This window comes from Emiliania huxleyi (assembly GCF_000372725.1).
Source record: "Emiliania huxleyi CCMP1516 unplaced genomic scaffold EMIHUscaffold_1, whole genome shotgun sequence".
Classification (NCBI taxonomy): Eukaryota; Haptophyta; order Isochrysidales; family Noelaerhabdaceae; genus Emiliania; species Emiliania huxleyi.
In genome coordinates this window covers 1,823,811-1,847,364 of record NW_005202428.1, presented here as the reverse complement: position 1 = coordinate 1,847,364, position 23,554 = coordinate 1,823,811, and the positions used below count along the sequence as shown (strand labels likewise).

Genomic DNA, 23,554 nt, shown 5'->3' with positions numbered 1-23,554 from the left:
TCGGGCGCCATCTAGAGGGAGCCGACCCGGTCGGGTAGGGGAGGCAAACGCGAGCGGGTGGAGGGCAGCCTCGACCCGCCTACGGCGTTGTGGTGAGGGTGGGTGTGTGGGCGACCTTCCATTGAGTCAGAAGCGTCGCCGCGCGCCGCCATCGCCCGCCGTTAGATTCTTGCCGGTGAGCGCACGACGCAGACGACCTATCGTCAGAGGGGGGGAGGGTGAAGCGCGAGCGTTTCGTCGACCTAGGAGCCGCGGCAAGCGGCATGTAGCCCACTCATAGCCCCGACCCAGGCCTCGTAGCTTCAGATCGCGCGCGCAGGGTCGAGATAGCCGTCACGAGACCTAAACTCGAAAATAAAATGGTGAGTTCGCCGACTCGAGAACGGTGGCTTTTATCAAACCATGCTGCGGGGTCGCAAAAGCGCGTATGCATTTTTGCACTCTCCGCATCCATAGCGGCACAGCTACCTCTGGTCGGTGGTCGACGGCTGTCGCGGAGCCCGACAGCCGCGACAGCGGCGGCCGGGCCAAGGAGGCGGCCGAGAGGGTGCTGGTCGTCGAGCCAGCGGCTGCCGCTGGCGACGAGGGGGGTCCGGACCCGCGTCTGGGGGCGGGTGGTGCACCGGCTCGATGCCGGGCGAGCGCAGCGCCCTCCAGTCGGAGCGGCTCGGGCGAGCGAGGCGGTGGCGCTATGGGCGTTTAGAGGGGCGCCCATCGCTTCTCGCAACTCCGCAACGCTGACTTTGGGACATCGACGATACGCCCGCGAATATTTCTCAGATTTATTTTGCATGACCTGGCGATTTTTTTCGAGCTCAGACGGCAGCGAGCGACTTTTGCCTGCAGACGTAACTCGGCCTCTGGCCGCCGACAGCGCCTAACTCGGGGTCTGGGGCGGAGCCCCAGCCTGGGGTCTGGGGCTGGCAGCCCCAGCGGGGTGCGGGGCAGAGCCCCGCGAAGAAAATTTTGCATTTTTTTAGCGCCAAAAACCGACCAAAAATAGGCTGTGAGCTGCTGCCCAAGAGCCCGAGAGCCCCCGTCTAGAGCGCAATGTACAAATCTCGTACAATAGTACACATACACATACACACACACACACACACAAACACACACACACACACACACACACACACACACACACGATTCATACTCATGCAGTGTGTACAGATCACTTCCGTCGCTGACGCTTCGACATGGCCGCTACTGCCTTGGCTGCTGGCTTGGCTGCTGGCGGCTTGCGCCGTGCGGACCCCTTGGCTGCCGGCTTGGCCCCCCGCCCTGCCCGCGCCGGTGCTGGCGCATGCAATGATGGGCCATCGTCATCACTGCTGTCTGGCGGGCGCGTCGGCGGTGCTCGAGGCGGTGCAGCCTTACGCTTCCCTGCACGCTGCGCGGGTGCATGTGCATGTGCGGGTGCGGGTGCGGGTGCGGGTGCGGGTGCCTCGCCGTCGCCCTCGTCCTCGTCCTCGTCCTCGGACTCGTCGCACGAGGTCTCCTCCATGTAGCCCGCACGCTCCTCCTCGAACTCCTTCTAGCGCCTCCAAGTGCTCCACGTGCAATCTCCAGCCTAGATCAAGTCCTCCTTCACACCCCCCCAACTCACCCACAAAGCCACCTCTTCCTCGGTCCAACGCAGCGCCTCAAGCCGTGCCTGCTCCTGGTTGACTGTCGCAAGCCGCTGCTCATGGAGCAGCGGCTGCTCCTCGTGCTCGTGATCTGATGAAAGCTCGGCATCGCTCAGCGCTTGCGCCATCGGGACGTCAGCCTCTGCCGCCGGAGCGGCGGCCTCGGACTGCATCGCTGGGTCTGCAGCTCCGTCGACCTCCTCGGTGGGAGGGTCGGCGGCGGGCGGTTCGGCGGCGGCGCCGTCGGCAGTGGCGTCCACTGGAGTACCGCCCGTGCGCACACCAAAGTGGATTAGGAAGGCGTTCTTGGCGGCACGTGTCCACCCCTTTGGCTTGGGGCCGCCTGCACCGCGTCGATGGAGCATTGGCAATGCCGCGCGGCGCCTACGAATGGTTCGGGAACGCCGCCCATGGGAACGGCGCTCTCGGCAGAGCTTTCGTGGCGGGGAGACGGCTGCCCGGAGGTGCCCGGAGCGCTCTCCCGGCTCACTGAGAGGGGAGATGGCGGATTTTTTTACATGGGTCGGGAGGGCAGCTCACGGCGGTCACGCAGCGCGCACCTTGAGTCGCGGCGAGGGCGGCGGCGACGGTTACCCGACGTCGGACGGACCGTCCACAGTGGTGCCAGGTGCAGGCATGAATGGGTCTGACCTCGAAAAAAATCGCGATATAAAATACCCTCGGCCAGGACGGTGAGAGCAATACCGGTCCCACCGGTCGACTAGGTCCAGCCCTGGGTGGCGCAGGTTGTGACATTTGGCGATTCCGCGACTTACTGGGCCCCTGAGCCGCTACCCGTGTGCCATTTTTTGTGGCCCGGACATGATACTGATAGTAAACGGGTCAGAACCGGCCAAACACAGGCTACAGCCCCACACACGCGCCCGCCATAGCTCCTGGAGAGCATGCGCGAGTGACGCGCTGCAAGCCGCGAGAGTGGCATCAGAGGCAGGAACGACGTGCTCTTGCTGCACCTCGCAGCTGCACCAAGTGTGCTCGCAGTGTATGCCACGGCCACTGCCTGCGGCATTGCTCTCGTGCAGCTAGGCGATGCAGGTCCATCAGCAGGGCTCATCCAATGCGAGCGCACATTGTGCGTAGCCGCGGGCAGGTGGCAGTGCACGGGACACACCGGCTGTGGCGGCTCGTATGCCCCCGGCAGTGCTGCTAGTCATTAACTTGCGTATAGGGCCGCAGACTGCTGCTGTGGCAGCAGCAGCAGCCTGCTGCTGCCTGATTCAGTCAAGCCAGCGGTGCAGCGAGGCGTGCAGGCCGGACGGCCGAGCGTGAGGTGGCGAGCGGAGCGAGCGACAAAACAACGAGAAAAACACGGATCTGACGATTGTCACAGAACGTCAGATCTTGCGCCACCCAGGGCTGGACCTAGTCGGTCACGCGCAGGTGTATCCAGCAGGTATCAGCTCTGTGTCAGCTCGCACACGACCAGCACACGACACACACACCCATGCACACACCTCAGCGCCTCACACGAACACACGTGTTGTCTCGCGCTCTCTCTCTCGTGGAGCTCTGGACGCGTGTGATCTTCCCTTGAGAGAGAGATTTTGAAAACCAACAAGATATCGATCACGTACTCTGCGAAAACGCTCCGCTATAACAAACCGCTGACGGTAATTGCTGTGTGTGCCGCTCGCTCTTCGGTGTCGCGAGAGCGCGACCCCGCGGTGTGAGCGGTGTCTCCCCGAACTGCCGAGCAACCGAGAGGACACTGTGTGGTCACTGCGCTCGAGGAAGGCGGCACGCCGGCAGCCAGAGTGAGTGACGAAAGTGTCTCCTCGAAGCAAGCACTAGAGCTCGTCGCGCCAGATCTTCGCGCGCATGTCTGCCATCAGGTCGGCCATGAACTTTATGTTGTGCAGCGTGAGGAGCCCGTGGACGGCCGGCTCCTTTGCGCGCCACAAGTGGTGCAGATAGGCGCGGGAGTGGTGTCTGCTGACGAAGCCATCGCACGAAGCGTCGAGCGGGCCGTAGTCGTCGCGGTAGCGCGCCTGGCCCACCTTGAGGCTGCCGTGGCGCGTGAGCGCGGTGCCGTGCCGCCCGAGCCGCGTCGGCCAGCAGCTGTCGAAGGTGTCAACCCCGAGCCGCACCCCCACCTGGATCGACTCGACGTCGCCGATGCCGAGCAAGTGGTTTGGGCGCTCGCGCGGCAGAAGCGGCATCACGTACCGCAGCAGCGCAGCCAGCTCGCTCCGGTCGCGACCCAGCGAGCCCCCCACGCAGAAGCCGTCGAAGGGCCACCGCGCCAGTGTCGCCACCGACAGCGAGCGGAGCCGCCTACGCGCCCCCCATGGCACTCTGGTCGAGGACGTGACGTGGGACCCTGCCGGGCTCTTCGGCCTGCTGCCGCGCACTCGTCCGTGCCGCCGTGAATGACCCCGTACATGGCCTGCTGCCACACGCCGCCCAAATGTCGGGGACGTGTCGGGGACGTGTCGGGGACGTGTCGGGGACGTGGCCTGCTGCCGCACGTCGCCCAGATGCTCGCGCAGGCTGCGTGCCTCCCAGCGGTGCGTTCGCGCCACGGACTCCTCGAGCGGCGCCGCGGCGGTCGAAGCGCCTACAGGACGTGTCATGGACGGGTCGTGGACGGTGCCCCAGCCTCGAGCGCGACGTCGCGGCGGTCGCAGCGCCGGGGAGGTCGTCGAGCGGAATGATGATGTCTGCGCCCAGCGCCTTTTGAGAGCGGACCGTCGACTCTGGCGACAGGTGCAGCATCCGGCCGTCGCGGTACGAGCGGAAGCTGGCGCCTGGGGAGGCGGCGGCAGCAGGGGTGGCGGCCAGAGGCGGCAGCGGCGTGGGAGGCGTGGGTGGCGAGGAAGGCGGCGGCGTGGGTGGCGGTGCGGGGATCACGCGCCGTCCTCGCTCACGCGCACGCGTGGAGGCGGCGGAGGGCCGTCCCTGCTGCTCGCCGCGGCGACCTCGTACTTGTGGCGCGCAGGGAATGGACGCGACGACTTGAGCGAGGCGCCGCCGTCCTCGCCGTCCTCCTTCGCCTCCTCAGCGCCCGGCATTGCCCGCTGCCCTCTGTGCGCGAATGAGAAGATTTGGAAGCCGCCGCTGTCTGTGATGAGCGGGCGCGACTCACGGCCGATAAACTTGTGCAGCCCGCCCGCCGCCTCAACCGCGGCGGGGCCCGGGTGCACCTCTAGGTGGAGGGTGTTGCTAAACATCAGCTCCATGCCGGCTGCATCGGCGGCATGATGGTCGACGAACTTCACCGCACCGTTGGTTCCAACGACGACAAAGCCGGGCGTCTCCACGGTGCCGTGCGGCGTGTGTAGCCGGCCGACGCGCGCCCGCGAGCCCTCCTTGCGTGAGGCGTGGAGGATTTCGTGGTGGAAGAAGTCGAGAGGCCGCCACTCTGGGAAGGCGGTGGCGAGATGAAGCCGGCGAGCATGGCGCAGGCGCATAAACAGTCGTCGCAGCCTTGGGTGACACACACACACACACTCTCTCTCTCTCTCTCTCTCTCTCGAGGTACTGCCGTCCGGGAAGGTCTTCTCTCAGCAGGCCGAGCGCGTCGCGCTGCTGGCGGCGTTGCTGTGAGTGAGTGCCCCTGTGTGAAGGCCAGCGCACAGCGCCACGAGAGGTATTTTCTTCTCAATAAGGGGTTGCTAAGAACTAATGTTCCCGGGCATTCACACTATATTCCTCTGAGATAATATTATATTTCGCCGCCACCGCGGCGCGCGCGCTTTATCCGCGCGCTATATTAGTAGAGTCAAACTTGTGTTCTTGTTTTGGATCAAACTTGTTACAGCTCAGCGAACGCGATGCGGCCTCTGCCTAGCCTCCTGCTCCTATGCGCGAGCTACGGCGTGACCGCTATCGAGTATGACTTCTCTACCGGGAAGAACGGCCTCGACTACTGCATCGCCGAGGCCGACACCACCAGCGACATGACAGCGTCGACCACCATGGCACCTCCACCATGGACAAGCCTTGCACCATGTATGTCAGCCACCACCTGGGCGCCTGGCGTGTGCGAGCACAACCCCAATCGAGCCGAAGGATCTGAACAATGGGTCCAGTCGGTCTCGTCGAGCACGTTCGAGCCCGCCATTTGCATCGACAATTCATTTCTCAAAGATTTATCGATAAATTGGCAACTTGGGTCAGAACACCTTGAGGACATGTGTGCCTCCACTCACACTACCTCCCAGGCGATGGAGCACGCGCTACAGTCGGCTCCTGAGGCCTTATCCACCCACTGCGGCCAATCTGAATTTTTGGCCCTCCGCAGCCCCGCGATACAGGTGCACTCATGGCCCAATACGATGGCGCTACAATTCACGAGGCACGGGACTCTTGCTGCGACAACCCAGCCCCATAGGAAGCCTGCGACACACATGCCGCCGCCACCTTTGCTGGATTACTCAATGCTGCCCATTCTTCTGGGTCAATGCGACGGGAACGGCTTCCTTTGCCTCCAAAATGTTTCACCGTGGAACGCTACATTTGACCCTACACCTTGGCAGAAAGTCCTTCCCCGGGACCACTCGGACACGCCGAGTGCAGGAGAGGCATTGCACCATGAGACCTTGAGCAGTGGGACAGAGGTAGTGCCCTTCAACAATGGGACATGTGGTATCATCTGGCCACTCCATGGAACCACCGATGCTGCGAAAGCCCTTTGCCTTGATCACTTTCGGCGACGCGGCAAGCGCGATTGGGTCAAATACGAGCTCCATTGGAACTATATGTTCTCAAACAAGAATTGCGCTCGGGTACAGTCCACATGGATGGGAATGATCTGGCCATTCTTTCTTTGCTTTGCTCTCGTTGGGTTCCTTTTCCTTGCGTACTCCCTGCTGACAAGTGCGCTGACAATTGGCGACCTGTTTGCTTACCAGACCATGAGCAGCCTTATGATTGTCAAAGCGTGGTACGGATTGCGACACTATGGTGCAAATACCAAGCTACTGATCATCAACCTGGGCATTCAAATCAAGTGGGTCTTTGACTGGTATTTTTGCCTTGCGCCAGCTGCACTTGCGATATGCGGCATCATCCTGCTCGTTGCTTGGGGCTTTGCAATCTACGATTTCGTGCGATCCCTCCTATACTTCGCCAGGTATGCATGCCTCGTCGCCTTTGAGGTCATCACCAGCACTACTGTCAAAACTGTTTGCTTCATTTGGACACCTATTACCACCACCATCTCCTTTGGGTGCCCGTATGCAATCGTTTGCGTCAGCATCTATCGCGACTTCCTTCGGAAGCTTCTCAACTTACGATCAGCCCGCCGTTGGATCTGTTGAATACGACGAGATGTCCGAATTCCGCACCGCCTACATGGCCATCGTCGGCGGACTACTGTGGCTTGCCAATATGACGCGCGTCGATATTGCTTATTCCGCGTCTCAGCTTGCTCGGTTTATGACGAACCCTGGCCCGTCGCATTTTAAAGCCGCCATCCGGGTGCTTATCTACGTGCGCGACACAGCTGACCGCGCCCTCGTCATGCAGCCGAATTCCAACCGCAACCTTGAGAGCTACGTCGATTCAAACTGGGCCACGAAGTATTCTTGCTCCGGTGGCATGTTCTTCTTCTACGGATGTCTCTTCCACTGGTTCTCCAAAATGCAGCGATCCGTCACGCTGTCTAGTGCCGAGGCAGAGTTCTTCGGCGCCATGCTAGCCGCCAAGGAGGTGATTTTCATCCGTGAGCTACTGATCGACCTTGGATTTTCCATCGACGGCGCCAGCGTCATCAACTGCGACAGCAAGTCCGCCGTCGGCATGGCCTTCGATCCCGTTGCCTTCAAGAAGACCAAGCACATCTTGCGCGCCGCCGAGTTTCTTCGCGATCTCGTCAGCCGTGGCGTTATCTCTGTCGAACACCTCCCCGGCGTCGTGATGCTCGCCGACCTACTCACGAAGGCTGCCTCGCGGGCCATCTTTACTGGCCTGATCAAGCAGCTCGACGAATTTCATGCCCTTTGAATTTATTTGTCCCTCGCGCCCCGCACTCGGGCCAGGAGGGGCTGTTCCCGGGCATTCACACTATATTCCTCTGAGATAATATTATATTTCGCCGCCACCGCGGCGCGCGCGCTTTATCCGCGCGCTATATTAGTAGAGTCAAACTTGTGTTCTTGTTTTGGATCAAACTTGTTACAGCTCAGCGAACGCGATGCGGCCTCTGCCTAGCCTCCTGCTCCTATGCGCGAGCTACGGCGTGACCGCTATCGAGTACTAAAGTGGGAACCCGGCCCTGGATGTGAGGTTGATGACTGCACTCCAAGTGCTCCAAGTGCTCCAAAAGTTTTGTCTCCTTTGCTGGGTGGGAGGCACAAAAAATCAACAAAGAATATACCTACGACAAAGAAACAGAAATGCGCGTATCCGGGGGTGGCGCTCGCACTGGCCCACCAGAACGCGGAAGCTAACGGACCAAAAGCCGGCACCGCCACCGCCCACCGGCACCGCCACCGACGGCGCACGCCACCACAGCACCGTCGAAAATGTCGGCTGTCGCGAGGTTTGGCGCTGCCCCAACACTCAGCCGCTACTGCCGCCCTCGGAGGCCTCCGTCCACCGGGCCGGGCGGCAGCGGCGTCGTCCTGGACAGGTACGGCGCAAGCCACGCGCCCAGCCCCGTGCCGGCGGCCGGGCGGGTGGAAGAGACGCCGGCGGCGCCGGCGGCGCGCACGGTCCCCGTCGACACGAGCGAGCTCATCGCGCCTGTGGAGGGGGAGGGGAGGGGAGGCAGCCCGGGTGTCCGCTGGAGGGAGAGGGGAGGGGAGGCGGGAAAGGAGGGGGGAGATGTCTCGCGCCCCAATGCTCGCGCTCGTCGTTGCGCACGCAGACAAAGACGTCGTACAGCGAGCGCAGCCGCGGCCTCCGCGGGCACTCGGGCTCAGCGGCGGCGGCGGCGGGCTCGAGCGGCCCCGCCCCCCCAGCCCACTTGCGATAGGTCCATTGGATCCAACTGCTCTTCGCGCGCCCCTTCCCCCGCCCCGCCGCCGCCTCCGCCTCCGCCGCCTCCGCCTCCGCCGCCTCCGCCGCCGCCTCCTCCTCCCCGTCGCCGATCGTGCAGAGCAAGTCGAACAGGAAGGGGTTCTCCTGCTCGTAGTACCGGCGCGCCACCTCGGGCACCTGCAGGCGGGCTCCAGCAGGGCTCCGAGTCTCTCCTGCTTTGTCGCGCGGAGGAATCTAGTCTATGCCGAGACCTGGCCGAGACCTGGCCGAGATGGCCGAGATGTGGCCGAGATGTGGCCGAGATGTGGCCGAGATGTGGCCGAGATGTGGCCGAGATGTGGCCGAGATGTGCACCGGCAGCGCCCGCAGCTCGACCTCGTGCGAGGCGAGGAAGGCGTCGTACGTCCGGTACGCGTGGTCCTACGGGCGAGTGGAGGAACCCGTGGATTGAGTCACTCTTCGTCCGCTTCCCCCCCCCCCCCCCTCACACAAGGCGGGCGGGGAGAGGGCCAGGCAGGTCCTCGTGCAGCCCCGCGTCCGAGAGACAGGAGACCCATTTAGAGTGCAAGGCCCGGTGCGCGTGGGAGATGTAGTGCGTGACCTCGGCTGTATCTCGGCTGCACCTCGGCTGCCCCTCGGCTGCCCCTCGGCTGCCCCTCGGCTGCACCTTGGCCGCATCTCGGCTGCACCTCGGCTGTATCTCGGCTGTCTCTCGGCTGTCTCTCGCCTCGACGAGCTCGCTAAGGTGGTAGGCGGCGCGCTCATCATGCGCAAAGACAAAGACGACCCACCAGTAGTATGCGGTGGCGAGGCCCTGGAGGGAGGGGGGGGGGGGTGTCCGAGGGGCGGCAGGGGGGCGGCAGGGGCGGCAGGGTGCGCGAGCGTGCGCGGCGGTGGCCTGCGCGACGGTGGAGGAGCCGTGGGAGGTTGGGCGTGTGCAGGGGGGGGAGGCGGTGTCAGAGGGGGTGAGAAGGAGCGTGGCTGTCCTGCGCAACGGCGCGGTCGACGGCAGAGGAGTTGCCGCCGAGCGACTCCATGATGAGCAGGTGGTGCAGCTCGTTGTCCGCCTGTGTGTGTGGGGAGGGTTTGTGAGGTGTTTACGAGGTGTCTGGGAGGGAGGGTGTCTGGCAGGTGTCTGGGAGGTGTCTGGCAGGTGTCTGGGAGGTGTCTAGGAGGAGTCTGGGGCTTCTGGGAGGTGTCTGGGGTCTGGGGTCTACCGGGTGCCTACCGGATGTCTACGAGGTGTCTGCGGCGTTTCTGCGAACGTCTACGAAGTGTCTACACCGTCTTGAGGCAAGGTGGGCAGTGTCTCGCGCCTCCGCATAGTGGACCCGCATCCGCTCGCGCAGAGAGGCGTCTCGCTCTCCCCACGTCTCTCGCAGGTGCATCACCGACAGGTACGCAAAGTACGGCACGCGCGCCACCTACACGCACGCCACCGTGCCGTGACGAGGCCGCGGCACGCCGCCGCTCGCGCCCGTGGGGAGCCCGCCGTCTCGAGGACGTAGAAGCGGGCAAAGGGCCGGTCGGGATACGCGAGGTCAATCAGCCCCTTGACGGAGTCGACGATGGCGGTGTTGAAGGCGAATTTGACCGGGTCGAGCAGCGCCGCCTCGGACGCTGCCTCGCCCGGCGGCGGCGCGACGGCTTCGCTTAGCTCTGCCACGAGCGCGGGATCGAGCTGCGGCGACGGCACGGCGGCGCCGAGGGCGTCCGCAGCCGCACGGTTGGGCCGCAGCGGACGCGGCGGCGTGGCAAGCGATGCAGCGGACAACGCGGCGGCCAGGAGGAGGAGGTGGTGGGCTGCCCGCTTCATCTCCCGGCAGCCATCAAGCGAGGTAAGCCGCGCCTTTTTTTTTGAGCTTAGCCTTCGATGTTATGAAAACACGCAAGGCGGACATGGCATATCGCTCTCGGGCTCACAGACATCCCTCACACCCGCCGCCCCCGCGCGCGCCCCACCCCGGCCGGGAGAAAGGGGAGTGACAGTTTGGGATGGCAACAGCCCGAGTATGTTGAGTCCTGGCTCAACAACGCAGAGAACAAGAGGGGGTGGTCCGGCTCACAAGTCCGGCTCACGCGCCTCGAGCTGACCCTCTACCGCACTGATCACTTCCGCCCCCTCGCTCCCAACCCATCCACCCCGCCCCGGGCCGCGCCGCGCGATCTCGGGCGATCTCGCGCTATCTCGGGCGATCTCGGGGCCGCGCCGCGCTATCTCGGGCGATCTCGCGCTATCTCGGGCGATCTCGGGGCCGCGCCGCGCTATCTCGGGCGATCTCGGAGCGTCGCTCGCGCGGCGTCACACCTGCTCAAAAAGGAAGGAGGTTGGAGGCAGGAGGTCACGCCCCATCCAGAGCGCCGTCGTCGCCGGGTTTTTGGCCCCCGGGTCGTCGCCCGACGGTTGCTGCGCGGGGCAGCAGACCATCGGACGGCGCGACGACGCCCCGTCCGGCACGCTCCCCCTCCACCCGGCTATTGCCGCACGAGCGCCCTCAGCGGCGGAATTTTTCCCTCGCGCTTCCTTGGGCCCCCGGCAACGCCGACGGACTTCCCGTCCCCCCACCTGCGCCGCAATCACCGCCGTGATTGTCGGCGCTGCGCCCCTTGGCGCTTTTTTTTTTATGTCCGTAGCTGTAACGAACATTCCCGGAGGGGGACTGCTGACGGGGTTTGCGATGAGAAGCGATCCGAACGTGGCATTCGGGTGATTAGATCACTACCGCCGAAACGCAAGAGCACTGCGACTCATCGGTTGGTTTTCTAAAATCTCATCGGGCTCATCGCTCATGGTCATGCTAGCATCCAACAACAAACAGGGCACCACCATAAACTTCAGTCTGCAGGGGCTCCAGGCCCCAAATGACGTGTGAGTGTTAGAGTTGTTGTTTGTGTAGCTCGTGTGTGTGAGCATCCACCTCGCGGGCCGGCCGACGTTCTGGCCCAGGGAGGCTGCCGCGGAGCACTCGCCGACTCGCGGGCCGACTTTCTGGCCCAGCGAGGCCGCTGCGGGACACACACCGGCGGTTTTTGGCGTGAAGATGAAAGAAATCCTTTTGGCCGGGCCCTTTTGGAGAGAGAGAGAGAGAGGGGCCCTCCCCTGGCGAGTAGAGCCACGCCTGCTATTCACAGCACAAGCCCTCGCCCGAGGGCTCGGGCATGCGCGACGGATCCCCCCCTGTGAAAAAGTGAGGCGTGGTCTCTACTCGCCAGGGCCCTCCCGCCCTTCCCTAAAGAGAGAGAGAGAAAAGAGTTTTCTGTCGGCCGACAAGTCCTCTTCGCTCATCAACACTCTATCACTGGGCCACTCAAAAGCTTTGCCCGCAAATGCGCCTCCTCCTCCTCCTCGTGGCCGTCTCGCTGTCCGTCTCGGCACGCCCTTCCGCGCACGTCCGTCCCTCTCCGCTCCGCCGCGTTGTCTTCAGCGGCGAGAAGAAGGTCGCACTCAAGCCGGCGGCCGCAGTCAAGTCCTCGGCGGCTGAAGTGCGTGAGGCTGCCGCTACCTACGGCACCCGGCCGTCCCCGCTCCGTCGCGCGGTGTTTGGCCGCAGCTCCTCGCGCCTGCGTGACCTCGTGATGATGGACGTCGATCCCTCCGCCTGGGACGGCGCCCCGGTTAGCGCGACTGCCAGCAAGAAGGTGGCTCTCGAGGCCGCGGCAGTCGAGGTGCGCGAGGCCGCCTCCGCATTTGGCGGCGACACCGCCAAGTTCGCCGAGCGGTGGGCGGCTAAGCTCGCGCGGTCCGGCACGCTGGCGAGCTCCTCGGACTTCCAGCTCCTCGAAGAATGCCTGGTGTCGGAGGGCTCGCCAGAGTGCTTGCGGCTCGAGGAGGGCATCAAGAAGATGACCGCGCTCGCGGGTAGCGAGTGGGACGGCACCAACTCGTAGCGCGGCCAAAGGGAGAGGCGGAGGGAGGGGTGGGTGTGGGTTGGCAGGTTGTCGCTACTCGCCCGCGCGGGCGCGGAGGGGACACGGCATGTCTCGAGACTGGCTCCTGGACATCAAACGCTCGCGGCCGCGCTGCCGCCGGCGGCAGCAGCACCCGCGCGCAGGTCTGCGCCGCCCATGGCCCCCAGTACGACGCCCGGGCTGTGCCGCCCCGGGATATGCGTCTCAGCGTGGACAGAACGGTAGTACTTTGCTCTTATTTCTGTTTATTTGTCGGATGTCGCTTTAGCAATTAGCATCGATTACTGAAACACAGAATCCGTTGCAAGAAATAGTGTGTTTGCGTCCCTTTCCCGCGGAAAGAGTTGCCCCCCCCGGCGCGGCTCTCTGCCGATCTCAACGACCATTCCGCATTCGACCTCCGCGCGGAATCCTCCGATCCTCGTGTGCGAGCCTGCGCACCGGCGACACCGACCACGACCGGATCGCCCCCTGTCCTCTATCCACACTCACAAAGAAGATCTCTGCTGTCCCCCCGCGCGTGAAGAGAGATACCGAACCCCGGCCACGCGACGGGTCGGCCCCGCCCCGCCGCCCCTGCCGGCTAGCTCGCTTGCGCTGGCCTGCACCGCCGTCGGGCTGCATCGGCTCCTCCGCTGAACCGTCGGCGATCGGAGTTGTTTGGCCGCATTGCCCGGGGGGGAAAAGGGGGGATGCCGCCAGCACGAGCAGGGCGACCCCGAGCCGACCGCCTGACTCGTCGCCATCAACTCGGCTGCAGCGGAGATCGTCGGTTCAGCTCCGCTGGGAGCGCGGCGAGTTCTCCCACTGGCTCGTGACGGTATCGACCGCGCCGCAGGCGGCCAAGATGGTGGCGGGCGGCTGGAGGTAGGAGATGAGGCTCCAGTCCTGCAACAAAAAGGCGGGCAGTGCCGCGGATCGGAGATAGAGAGTGAGCGAGACAGGTGGGCCGAGCTCAGGAGCCGAGGCGAGGGAGAGGGAGAGGGAGGAGACCTGCATCGCCAGTGGGATGAGGAGGAGGAGCATTAACAGCTGGCTTCCAAAGCGGAGGTGGTGAGGTGGTGGTGGGAGTCTGCTGCACGCTGATCCGCAAGCAAAGGATGAACCCACCGGCGAGGGCACCAAGGACGCAGCAAAGTACGCCCCACAGATGTCGCAGCTGTCGAAGCAAGCCGTGGATGTGGCGGATGTCCTCGGCGTTGTCCATTCGGGCGCCTGCCAAAGTTTCGTGGTAGGAGGGAGCAAGGCGGATCCGGGGTTGTGCTTCTACGTGAGCAAGGCGAGACGCCGCGAGCTGTGGTTCACCAAAAATAAGTTTTTTTAAACGGTTGCCCGGCCGGGTTGCTGCGCAAATCTCGCGCTGCGCTAGGCCCAGAGCGAGTTCGCGCTGCGCTAGGCTCAGACGGCGTGCGTGCGCGGGCCGCCGGGGTGAGGACCACCCCACCTTCCCACGGCCCACGCCCACCTCCTTCGGGCTCGGCAGCTTGTCGGGCTCTACCTCAGCCCTCAGCCGAAGCTGGGGCCGGTCCCGTAGGCCGTCCGTAGAGCCGAGAGAGCCCCCGCGTCCCGCGATGAGCGATGAATTCGCGGGGTCGGCCGCGCCGTCGGGCGGTCGGGGGCTCGCGGGGGGTGGCGTGGGAGCGCAGCATTCCCAGCCCTTGAGGGCGGGTTTTGATTAGTAGAACAGTCCCTTGTGTCGCTGGTGCGCTTGGTCCTTCTTTGAAGCTATTTATACACCAAGCTGCAGAACATGTGCGAACCAGTGCCTATGACGCTCAAGGAGTAGGCGCGGAGCGCCGCGCGCGGAGCGCGCCCCGAAGAAAATTTTGAGGGTTGTGGAGGGCTAGATGCGATTTCTATTAAGAGTTTGACTCACACGCTTAAGAACCAATCGGCCCACCCACAGGCCCAATCTCGAGTGGCGGCGCTCCGCGCCTACCCATGCAGCGGCGCGCTCCGCGCGTGTTCTGCAGCGGCGCGCTCCGCGCGTGTGTGTCTAGCTAGCGCGCTCCGCGCGTGCGGTGTCCAGCTAGCGCGCTCCGCGCGTGTCCGGGTAGAGCACCGGCGCGCTCCGCGCGCATGAGAATCCAGTGCTTATGCTCATAAGCACTAAAAGCTCGTTTCTGCAGCTTGGTTTATACACCCTCACGCTGGAAGTGGCGAATCGATGCGAGCGCGCCGCGTGCTCAACGCGCGGCGCGCTCGTATCGACTTGGAGTCCAATGCGCGCAGCGGGTAGCACCTCGGGAGCTCGCTCTACCCGGGATGCGGAGAACTGCCCACAGGAGCGAGAATGTTCGCCGGCGAGAATCTATCTGCCGCGACTGGCGTCTGGCGCAAAAGGTCGCGCAGTCGTCCGCACCTGCGGAGGCCGCCGCAACTGGCTAAGGTGTGGGTGTGGGTGGGTGGGTGTGGGCGGTGAGGGCGGCGGCTAGAGGGCGAGGGGCGAGGGGGGGGGGGGGGGGGGCAGCCCGGGGGGGGGGGGGGGGCAGAGGACGCCGCGACCTCAACTGCCACGATTTGGAACACAAGGGATTTGCCGGGCGTCAAAGGGGGGAGGGGGCGGGGCGGGGCGGGGGCGGGGCGGGGGCGGGGCGGGGGCGGGGCGGGGGCGGGGCGGGGGCGGGGGGTACGTGCCAAGTCTCTCGGGGCCGGCGGGGGAGAGGGGGGCGCAAGAGGTGCGCAAGAGCGGCGCGAGAAGGGCGAGTGGACGAGCGAATACGGCCGGGGTGTGTCGGCCGGGGAGCCTCCGGCGGGCCTGCGGCGCGGGGCGCTGCGCGCGGCAAGCTTGCCGGGGTGTGGCCGCAGCGAGAGTCCCCGGCGGACGCCTAGTGGCGTGGCGCGGGCGCACCGGCGCTCCCGCGCCCGCGAGAGCAGCCGGAGTGTGTCGGCCGGGGAGCCTCCGGCGGGCCTGCGGCGCGGGGCGCTGCGCGCGGCAAGCTTGCCGGGATGTGTCGGCCGGGGAGCCTCCGGCGGACGCCTGGCGGCGTGGCGCTGCGCGCCGGCGCCGCCGCCATTCGAACGAGGGCCGACTGCATCTTTGACGCATCTAATTCGTAGATTTTGCGCCCCTATACAGCTCGCGGAGGAGCAAAGGACGCCCGATTAGCGCTGCGCGCGGCCGGGCAAAAACGCGAGCACTGCCGCCGCGACGGGTCGGCGAGGACCACACTCGCCTTAAAATCCCTTGGCGTGCCGTCCTCCCACCCCTCCCTTGGCTTTCGGCGGTATTTGTTTCTCTTTTTGTGCCGCCGCGCGAAGAAGAAGACGCGGGCCGTCGGCCGGCGATGATGATTGATGGTATATTTGGAGAGAGATTCAGTAAATCATTTGGTCATTCCTTCCCGCGACCTCGCGCGATGAAGCTTCTTGCCCCTCGCTCGCATATGATAGACTACGATCTCCACCATCTCCACGGGGGGGGTCCACTCTGAAGACAGCCGACCGCGGAGGGGTTTTGTCCCACAGGGTTTTACCCTCCGCGTGAGGATCGGCGCGGCGAGGGGGTAGGTTCGAATTCGCCGCGCAACATTTCACCCCCACAGGACCCCGCCCACCCCCCCTCATGGTCCCACCACCTAGAACCCCAACCTTGGCTTCGCACCCCCTCCTTGCGCAGTGTCCCCCGCTATGTGTCGCCGTCTTCGGGGCACGCAATCCTGTGCAGTCAGGGCAAGTGGGGGCGAGGCGCAGTCCCATCTCTCCTGTGTACGGGTGGGTTCTGTCCCTAGTCTCGGAGGGGGGCTTGAAGGTAAGAATATTTTATTTTCTCCACCATCTCCACACACCGATGACTCTGCTGCACATCTCTCATCTGTTATTCTGTTAGCTGTATCTGTCCTCCTCCTGTTGCCACATCTGCGCTGCCATCATTAGTGGCACACGGAGCACGGCGCTTACTTGCGGCTACACACGACCAGCAAAACTCAGATGTAGCCAAGCCGTACATCTCAACCATTGCGTACTCTGTTGTGATGCTGGAACATCAGTTGGATCGCATCATAAAGCACCACACACTGAGCCCTGGTCTGACAGCCTGACAGCAAACCCCGGACAGCGCCTGACAGTGCCCGACAGCCTGACAGCGCTGACAGCACTTTCTCCGACAGTCTGACAGCACGTCTCTGACAGCCTGACAGCAGAGCCTGACATCAGAGGCGTCCCGTTGCTGTCAGGCCTGACAGCTGCCCGACAGCCCGACAGCACACAGTGGCCTGACAGCAGCGCTGACAGCCCGACAGCCCGACCAGCCCGACAGCAGCACAGACCGTACTCAGGCCGTGCAGCCTCTTTCTTGTGTCCCATGAGGGTATAGCAAAACTATTACATGCAAAGACATGTGTATGTGGTCCGCGCCTTCGATTCTGTGGAGTCCGCGCCAACCTCTGTGCACAGACCGGCTTCTTCAAGCAGCCGTGCTTGCACTTTCCTCTGGCTGACACCTATGTCCAGGGTGGCGCGTTGCTGGAGGAGCTGGGAGAGAAGGAGGATGATCCAAACGGCACACCCGATGCTGAGCCGGCCGAGCTGACCGCCATGGGCGCACAGGATGCTGCAGATGCCGAGGCCGTGCTGAACCAGCTGATGCGGACGGGGGCCAACGTGGCGCCTCCAACCGGCGGCGAGGAGGGCAGCAGCGCAGAGTTTTTTGAGGAGATCCGTAAGCTGCTGGCAGATTTCAACGTCTCCATCCAGGAGGAGTCAAAGGATCGCAAGCTCCGCTTCCACGTCAAGCGGCTCATCAAGTCCCATCAGCAGCGAGGCGAGGATGTGGATGAGGAGCTCGACTTCTACATGGATGATGATGACGGTGACCACGCCCTTGCCGCCTGTCACACACACACATAAGACGTGCATTCTCATCTCTCCCTCTTCTCTTTCTCTCCGCAGTTGCGGTGCTCTTCACCATGGAGGACAGCTCCAAGGTCTTTGCCATTCGCAACATCGAGCAGGTGGCCGTCGCCGACGGCACGGTAGACGCGCGCCGCGCGCTACCAGAACAGAGCGTGCAAGTACTACAAGCTGACGAGCGACAACGATGGGGAGGCCTTCCGCTGGACCAGCAACTACCAGATCATCAGCAAGGTGTACCTGAAGAAGCACTCCCCCCTGCCTCTCTGCTATTCTCTCAGTGCGGCAGACAAGAATGGTGACGTCCACCATGAAGAAGATGGTGGGACCGGAGGCAGAGTAGAGACTAGAGTATGTGCAGCAGAGTCCTGCTGGTCTCCTCTTGATAATGTCATAAGTGTGGCTGGTGTGTGTCAGAGCCTGACAGCACCCCGACAGCACCACCTGACAGCACCTGACAGCAACAGCCCAACGTCTGACAGCAGCAGCAGCCTGACAGCTCTGACACAGCTCCGACAGCGTCTGACAGCAACACCCGACAGCTCTGACAGCACCCGACAGCTACAGAGCCCCTCTGATGTCAGACACGCACCCGACAGCACCCGACAGCACTGACAGCACCCGACAGCTGGTCTGACAGAGGCACCTGACAGTGCCTGACAGCTGCCCGACAGCCCGACAGATCACCTGACAGCACCTGACAGCCTGACAGCCAGGGCTCAGGCACCACATCATCAAGACATTCGGCTATGCAATCTCCGTAGGTATGCATTCAGGAGAGGAGGACAGTCTCCCAATACGTGCATCACTTTTGTGACGGTGTCACAACTTTGATCAAGCGTCGACGGTAGTTATCGAGATATGCTTGATCAAAGTTGTGACACCGTCACAAAAAAGTGATGCACGTATTGGGAGTGAGACTGAGGAGCAGGTGTGAGCAAAAACCTGCGGAGAGAGCAGGGGTGAACAAAACTCAAAAGCCTGCGGATGTATCGCACGGCGCCAGGGTGCCTGGGGCGCCGGCGCGAGAGAAGGGCAGCCAGAGCTAAAAAGCCGGCCGAAAGTGTGTAAAGACGCGCGACGAGCGCGTCGGTGACGTGTGTTCACGACACGATGTTTGAACGTCCCCGTCCGGTGAGATTTTTTACACACCAAAACTCCCTCGTGTAACGCTGGACACAGAAGAACACGTTGGACAAACAATCTCTCGCCGGTGTTCAATCTTCAAAGGTCTGTCCCCGCGACCCCGCACCTCCCCGCGGCCACACACTCTAGCGGCCTGACTCTCGGCGCGTGTGGTCGGCGCGTGTGTGAGTAGTGAGTTACGCTGGTACACGTAGTCGTAGGCGGTTGCTTTTGCCAACCAGCCCATGACACAACCCCGCCGCCGTGTCGGGGCCGCACGTGTGTCACCAGCGACCTCGGCCCAGAGTCAGATCGTGTGACCTCGCTTTAGCTATATCGGCCCGCGTACAGATCGTCTCCCCTTCGCGCGAAACCTCATGCAGTACAACCGACGGCGTTGGCGTGGCGTTTGAAGTCTCATACGACACACCCGACTGCAACACCCGACATCACCAGGCTCAGTCCAATCCCTGAATACATTATGGAGGGTCAGCGTTTCAGGGATACGCCCAAGCTAGCGCCGTCGAACGTGGAGGGCCGATCGTGCTGGCAATAGCCACAGGGGAGCATCCGGCACGCGCGGGGCGCCCGTGCGCGGCACACGGCTCGGCTCACTCTTGAGCACTGTGGCGTACTCGGCATGGAAGAGGCCTGCGCCCGCCCCTGCGAGAGCCAAGGCTCCTGCGAGAAAGGCGAGTAGGAGCGCGCGGTAGTGCCGCGGAGCGGGGCTGGGCTGAGCGGCCTCGACCGTGAGCGCTGCCTTTTTGCTCGTCTTGTCGGCCTTTGTGCGGGCAGGGCGCGGCAGCTCGCTCACGGGGTACGCGTCGCTCATCAAAGGCGACGGAAGTTATCACGACGGGACGGACGTTTAATGTAGTTTTAACGTCTTGTGCGGGACCACAGCGGCGCTCTCGAGGTTCTCGAGATACTCGAGTATCCTGCAGGTATCATCCTTTGGCCGCGTTGAGTACCACCCTGCAAAAGGGCGGGTCTTTTCGATATCTGATGGCCGGGTTCCCCCCCCATTCGGCTCTAACAAGCATTCGAGGAACCTTAGGCGGAGAAAAGAAGGGGGGAAAGAAACTGAGCAATGCCGGTTGATGATTGCAGGAAGGTTCTCTGCAGACGGCCCTTTCGAGGTGCACGGCCGATACGGCTTCAAGATCACGGCAAAACGGGCCCGATGCTCCTCACGGCAGCTGCCGTGGCCACCATCGCGGTGGTGCTGAGCCCAGGCTCGACCGCCTCGCCCCCTAGAGCGCACCGCCTCGTGCGCATGACGGCCGTTCCAGGCGGAGACTTGAGCAACGGCGACAATGCCGAACGCAACGCTGCCCTCTCGGCCATCCGCCGCTCCTTCCTGGCCGTATCGGAGGAGGTTCCTCCGTCGGAGAAATTACTGCCACGCACACCTGTTGTCGCCACGCGCGATGCTGCGCGCGTGGGCGTTCATCTCGACCTCCCAGCGACCCGTTGGTCCGTGGCCATGCTTCCCCACCATCGGACAGTGCTCAATGTTTTCCAGCCGCAGTACACGCTCTTATTCGAGAAGCTGCTGGCGCAGCCACAGCCATGGCTGTGCGCGCCCCTGCAGCTGCCCGGCCAACCTGGCGGCCTCGTTTCACACGCCGCGCTGTGATCAGGTACGCGCACCTGCAGCTGCCCGGCGGCATCAAGAACCTCGACAACCCAGACTACGAGCTGCGGCCCGACTCGAGCGCCGCGCTGCATGGGACGCTCATGCAGGTGTGCGCGCGGCGTGGCGGAGAGACAGAGCGTCCTCGCCACGAGGCGGAGAAAGAGAGACTGTGTGATTGGGCTTGCGTGGTTGGGCTACGTGGAGTCGCTTGGCCATGGAGTCGTAAGCCCAATCACAGCCGCGAGAATCTCCGCCCGAGCCCTCTCCACCCGACCACCCTCCCCTACCCTGCCGCAGGTCGTCGCCGTGCAGCGCGAGGCGGACTCGCGACTCACCCTCCTCGTGCAGGGGCTCGCCCGCGGTTACGCCCTCCGCGCGACGCAGACGCTGCCGTACGCACGCGCAGACTTTGCCATCCTCCCGGACGAGGAGCAGCTGCTCTCGAGCGCGCGCCTCGCCGGCCGCTTCCTCGCGGCATCGGGCTGGTCCGAGAAGACGGACGGCACGCACGACGGCGCGGGCTGCGGCGCGACACGCGACACGTCCAGGACGAGTCCATGCCATGCCCTGCAGGCACGCACCGCCTGCACGAGCTGCAGCGCCGGCTGACGTGCGCCGCGTCGGCGGCAGAGGAGGCGCACTGGCGCGGTTACGAGCACGCCAACCTGTCGCTCTCGATGCACCTCAGCCTCTGCCAGGTGGAAGAGCGCGCCACAGCGCAGTCCCGCTCCTGCTCAATCAAGTCACGCTCCTCTGCCCCCCTTCCCTTTGAGTACGTAATGTGGCCAGGAGAGAACCTGGTGCGCTTCTCTCGCAGGTCGACGCGCGCCTGGCCGAGTCCACCGCGCGTGCTGAGCCCGCCGCGCTGCAGGCGGCGCTCGGCCGCACGCCCCTCACGCCCGGAGGGTTGCGGCCGGTCTGCTACAAGGACGCGCTCGGACTGCCGCGGTGGGAGGCGGAGGAGCAGCGCTGCGGCGACGAGGCAGAGGGGCGGGGCGACTTTTACGCGGGCGCGGCGCCCGCCTGGGGGGGTCAGTTCGAGGCGTGGGCGGCGGCTCTTTACGCCGGGCGCTGTGCTCCAGGCGCTCCGGCCGTTCGGGAGGCGGTCGAGTTGGCCATCGAGCGGGCGAGGGAGGAGGCGGAGGAGGCGGCGGCGGGCGCGGCGGCGGAGGAGGCGGCGACCGTGGCGGCGGAGGCGGCGGCGGAGGCGGCGCGCGCGCTCGCGGCGCTCGAGATTCAGGCGAGTGTGCTGGCCGTCGCGCAATCTCGCCACGCGGGCTTGTGCGGAAGACAGCGTTCCTTTGCCGCGACAGCATTCCCCTACCGCGCTCGCACGCACACACACACACACACACACACACGGGCGCATGGACACCGCCCGCCAGGCCCAGGCATCGTGCGCTCTCGCGGCATTCGACCGCCGCCCGCCCGCCCGCCGCAGGTGTGGCTGGAGCTCGACCGGCTCCTCGCCACCATCGCCAGGCTGCGCGGCAAGGGGCAGCAGGTGCCCCGTTCTCCACCCACAGACGTGCCGCGCTTCTGTGTCGTTTTGTGGGGTGGCGCCCAAGATCCATGGACCATCACAGAAGGGACCATTGCAGGGGGGGAGAGACCTCCCCTTCCCCATTTCCCCCTCGACCTCGACCGTTGTCCTTGCGGTGTCCAGGTGCCCGTGCCGAGCCAGCTCATCGGGCTGATGCCTCCCGCCCCCGAGGCGGGCGGCTGGCCCGTCGACTTCGAGCTCGCGAAGATGGGGGCGCCGACGACGGCCTCCCGCCGGACGGACGGGTCGAGACTCTCCACGACGTTGTCGGCGACACGTCCCGTAGGCGCAGCTGCGTGAGCGGTACGAGGCGGCGCAGGCAGACGGCGAGGGCGACTCTTTCTCCTCTTGGGTGCGCGCTCCCTCGACCACGCCCCCCACGCCCCCCCACCCCCCACACCCCACCCCCCCACCCCCGCACACTGGAGTCACGCGCCGCGGGTGTGTGTGTGCGCGCGTTAGGTCCATTTTGTGCCCGTCGACCACGCGCACTATTCGGCACGCCGCCGCGCACAGAGGCTGAGCTACGCCGTGTGGGGCGTCATCGGCGTGGCCACCGACGACGCGGTTCAGCCGCTGCTCGAGGTGGGCAGCACGAGTGACCGGCTGCGGCGCGCGCTCGTGCGGATGCGCGAGATCATGCAGCAGATCGGGTGAACGAGAGAGTCTCGACTGCGAGATGCGAGAGTAATGCGTGTACGCAGAGCAATCGTGAGAGTACTTTAGGAGTGGAAGTGTTTGGATCATGTCTGGAGGCCGGTGTGCTTGGTCGGAATGTGTCGCCCCGCGCGTGTACGTGTATGCTCTGAATAGATTAGAGAAACGCTCCGGTTTTCTCGCCAATCGGCAGCATGGAGACGTGATGCCTCCATGCTGCCGTCAAGTCGAAATCGACATGCGAGTCGATCTTTGGCTCGCAAGAGGTACATGCGGCGTTTCGGGCGACGGTGGCACTCTTCCACGTCTCGCTCACGCTGAGAAAAATTCTGAAACGCCGTGCAGCAGAGTCGCCGACGAGTCGGTCCGCGTGCTTCCTCGTGTCCCGTACCGTTCTCACACATCCATAAACTCACTTTGGCCTCACTGAAGCGATGCCTCAATCCTGAATCCTCAGATTTTAGATTAGGACGCTGTCTACCCTCTATCGCCAAGAACAATGCTCACATATACACTGACGACGCGTACTCTTTAGTCTTTTACTTTTTAGACGAGAGCGGCGATTCTTTCTCTATAGACACGTGTTTGAATGTGTGTTTTCAAATATAACAGCGGTCACCCTCCACCCCTTCCGGGCATCCCGCGGGGGGCAGAGATTTTCCAGTCTCCAGGACAGCTTGCACGCTCTAACTCTACACGGTACGCGTTGCCGAGGCCACGCGGCGCCCCCCCACGGCCAGCCTACCCTCCTATCGCGCCACTCGACGCCCCGCGGCCGCCTCTCGCCTGCTTGCGATGCCCTCGCCGGCCGCCGCCGCCCGCGCTCCAGCCTAACCAGCTTTCTGCTCCAGCCTAACCAGCTCTGTGCTCCAGCCCAACCAGCTCTGTGCTCCAGCCTAACCAGCAGCCTAACCAGCTCTGTGCTCCAGCCTAACCAGCTCTGTGCCCCAGCCTAACAGCTCTCCAGCCTAACCAGACAGTGCTCCACCAGCTTTGTGCTACAGCTAACCAGCTCTGCATCTCGCAACGCACATGACAGGGACAGACCAGGCGCAGGAAAAGGGAGCGGGGCCCGAATCCAAGGGACCACCCCGTCGGGCGGAAGAGCTGTGAACTCAGGACCAGTAGGAAGGCTGCTGGCTCCTGACTCATCCCCCAAATACCCCACCCCCGTGGCCTGAAACCTTACCATTCCACCACCTCACACACACCCCTCTCCTAGGGCTAAGCAGTGTGCGCGAGCCCACCCGACTTCAGGCG

The 23,554-nt window shown here is 64.1% G+C and overlaps 5 protein-coding genes across 5 annotated transcripts; 2 read left to right on the top strand and 3 right to left on the bottom strand.

The window, feature by feature from the left end:
- Nucleotides 1-1,168: 1,168 nt before the first annotated feature.
- Nucleotides 1,169-1,990, bottom strand: EMIHUDRAFT_194461 (hypothetical protein; the record flags this gene model as incomplete). The annotated part of the gene is made up of 2 exons (XM_005794256.1): nucleotides 1,169-1,528; nucleotides 1,604-1,990. 2 exons carry the CDS (start codon nucleotides 1,988-1,990, stop codon nucleotides 1,169-1,171), a joined length of 747 nt encoding a protein of 248 aa, XP_005794313.1.
- A 1,188-nt stretch (nucleotides 1,991-3,178) lies between these two features.
- Nucleotides 3,179-5,207, bottom strand: EMIHUDRAFT_425771 (Queuine-tRNA ribosyltransferase). The gene is made up of 4 exons (XM_005794255.1): nucleotides 4,501-5,207; nucleotides 4,224-4,393; nucleotides 4,087-4,171; nucleotides 3,179-3,939 (listed from the first exon to the last, which is right to left on the bottom strand). The coding sequence occupies exons 1-4, from the start codon at nucleotides 5,054-5,056 to the stop codon at nucleotides 3,434-3,436; spliced, it is 1,317 nt and encodes a 438-aa protein (XP_005794312.1). The 5' UTR covers nucleotides 5,057-5,207; the 3' UTR covers nucleotides 3,179-3,433.
- A 2,745-nt stretch (nucleotides 5,208-7,952) lies between these two features.
- EMIHUDRAFT_447503 (hypothetical protein) lies at nucleotides 7,953-10,418 on the bottom strand. The gene is made up of 7 exons (XM_005794254.1): nucleotides 10,063-10,418; nucleotides 9,887-9,994; nucleotides 9,557-9,637; nucleotides 9,298-9,384; nucleotides 8,925-8,990; nucleotides 8,426-8,747; nucleotides 7,953-8,333 (listed from the first exon to the last, which is right to left on the bottom strand). Exons 1-7 carry the CDS (start codon nucleotides 10,384-10,386, stop codon nucleotides 8,158-8,160), a joined length of 1,164 nt encoding a protein of 387 aa, XP_005794311.1. The 5' UTR covers nucleotides 10,387-10,418; the 3' UTR covers nucleotides 7,953-8,157.
- A 1,424-nt stretch (nucleotides 10,419-11,842) lies between these two features.
- On the top strand, nucleotides 11,843-13,735 carry EMIHUDRAFT_431854 (hypothetical protein). The gene has a single exon (XM_005794253.1). It carries the CDS (start codon nucleotides 11,898-11,900, stop codon nucleotides 12,456-12,458), a length of 561 nt encoding a protein of 186 aa, XP_005794310.1. The 5' UTR covers nucleotides 11,843-11,897; the 3' UTR covers nucleotides 12,459-13,735.
- A 7,220-nt stretch (nucleotides 13,736-20,955) lies between these two features.
- On the top strand, nucleotides 20,956-22,465 carry EMIHUDRAFT_431851 (hypothetical protein; the record flags this gene model as incomplete). Its single annotated transcript, XM_005794252.1, has 5 exons — nucleotides 20,956-21,104; nucleotides 21,177-21,334; nucleotides 21,536-21,850; nucleotides 21,924-21,989; nucleotides 22,100-22,465. Coding segments are annotated over 3 exons (563 nt in total), but the record flags the coding sequence as incomplete, so codon positions are not given.
- Between the last annotated feature and the right edge of the window lie 1,089 nt (nucleotides 22,466-23,554).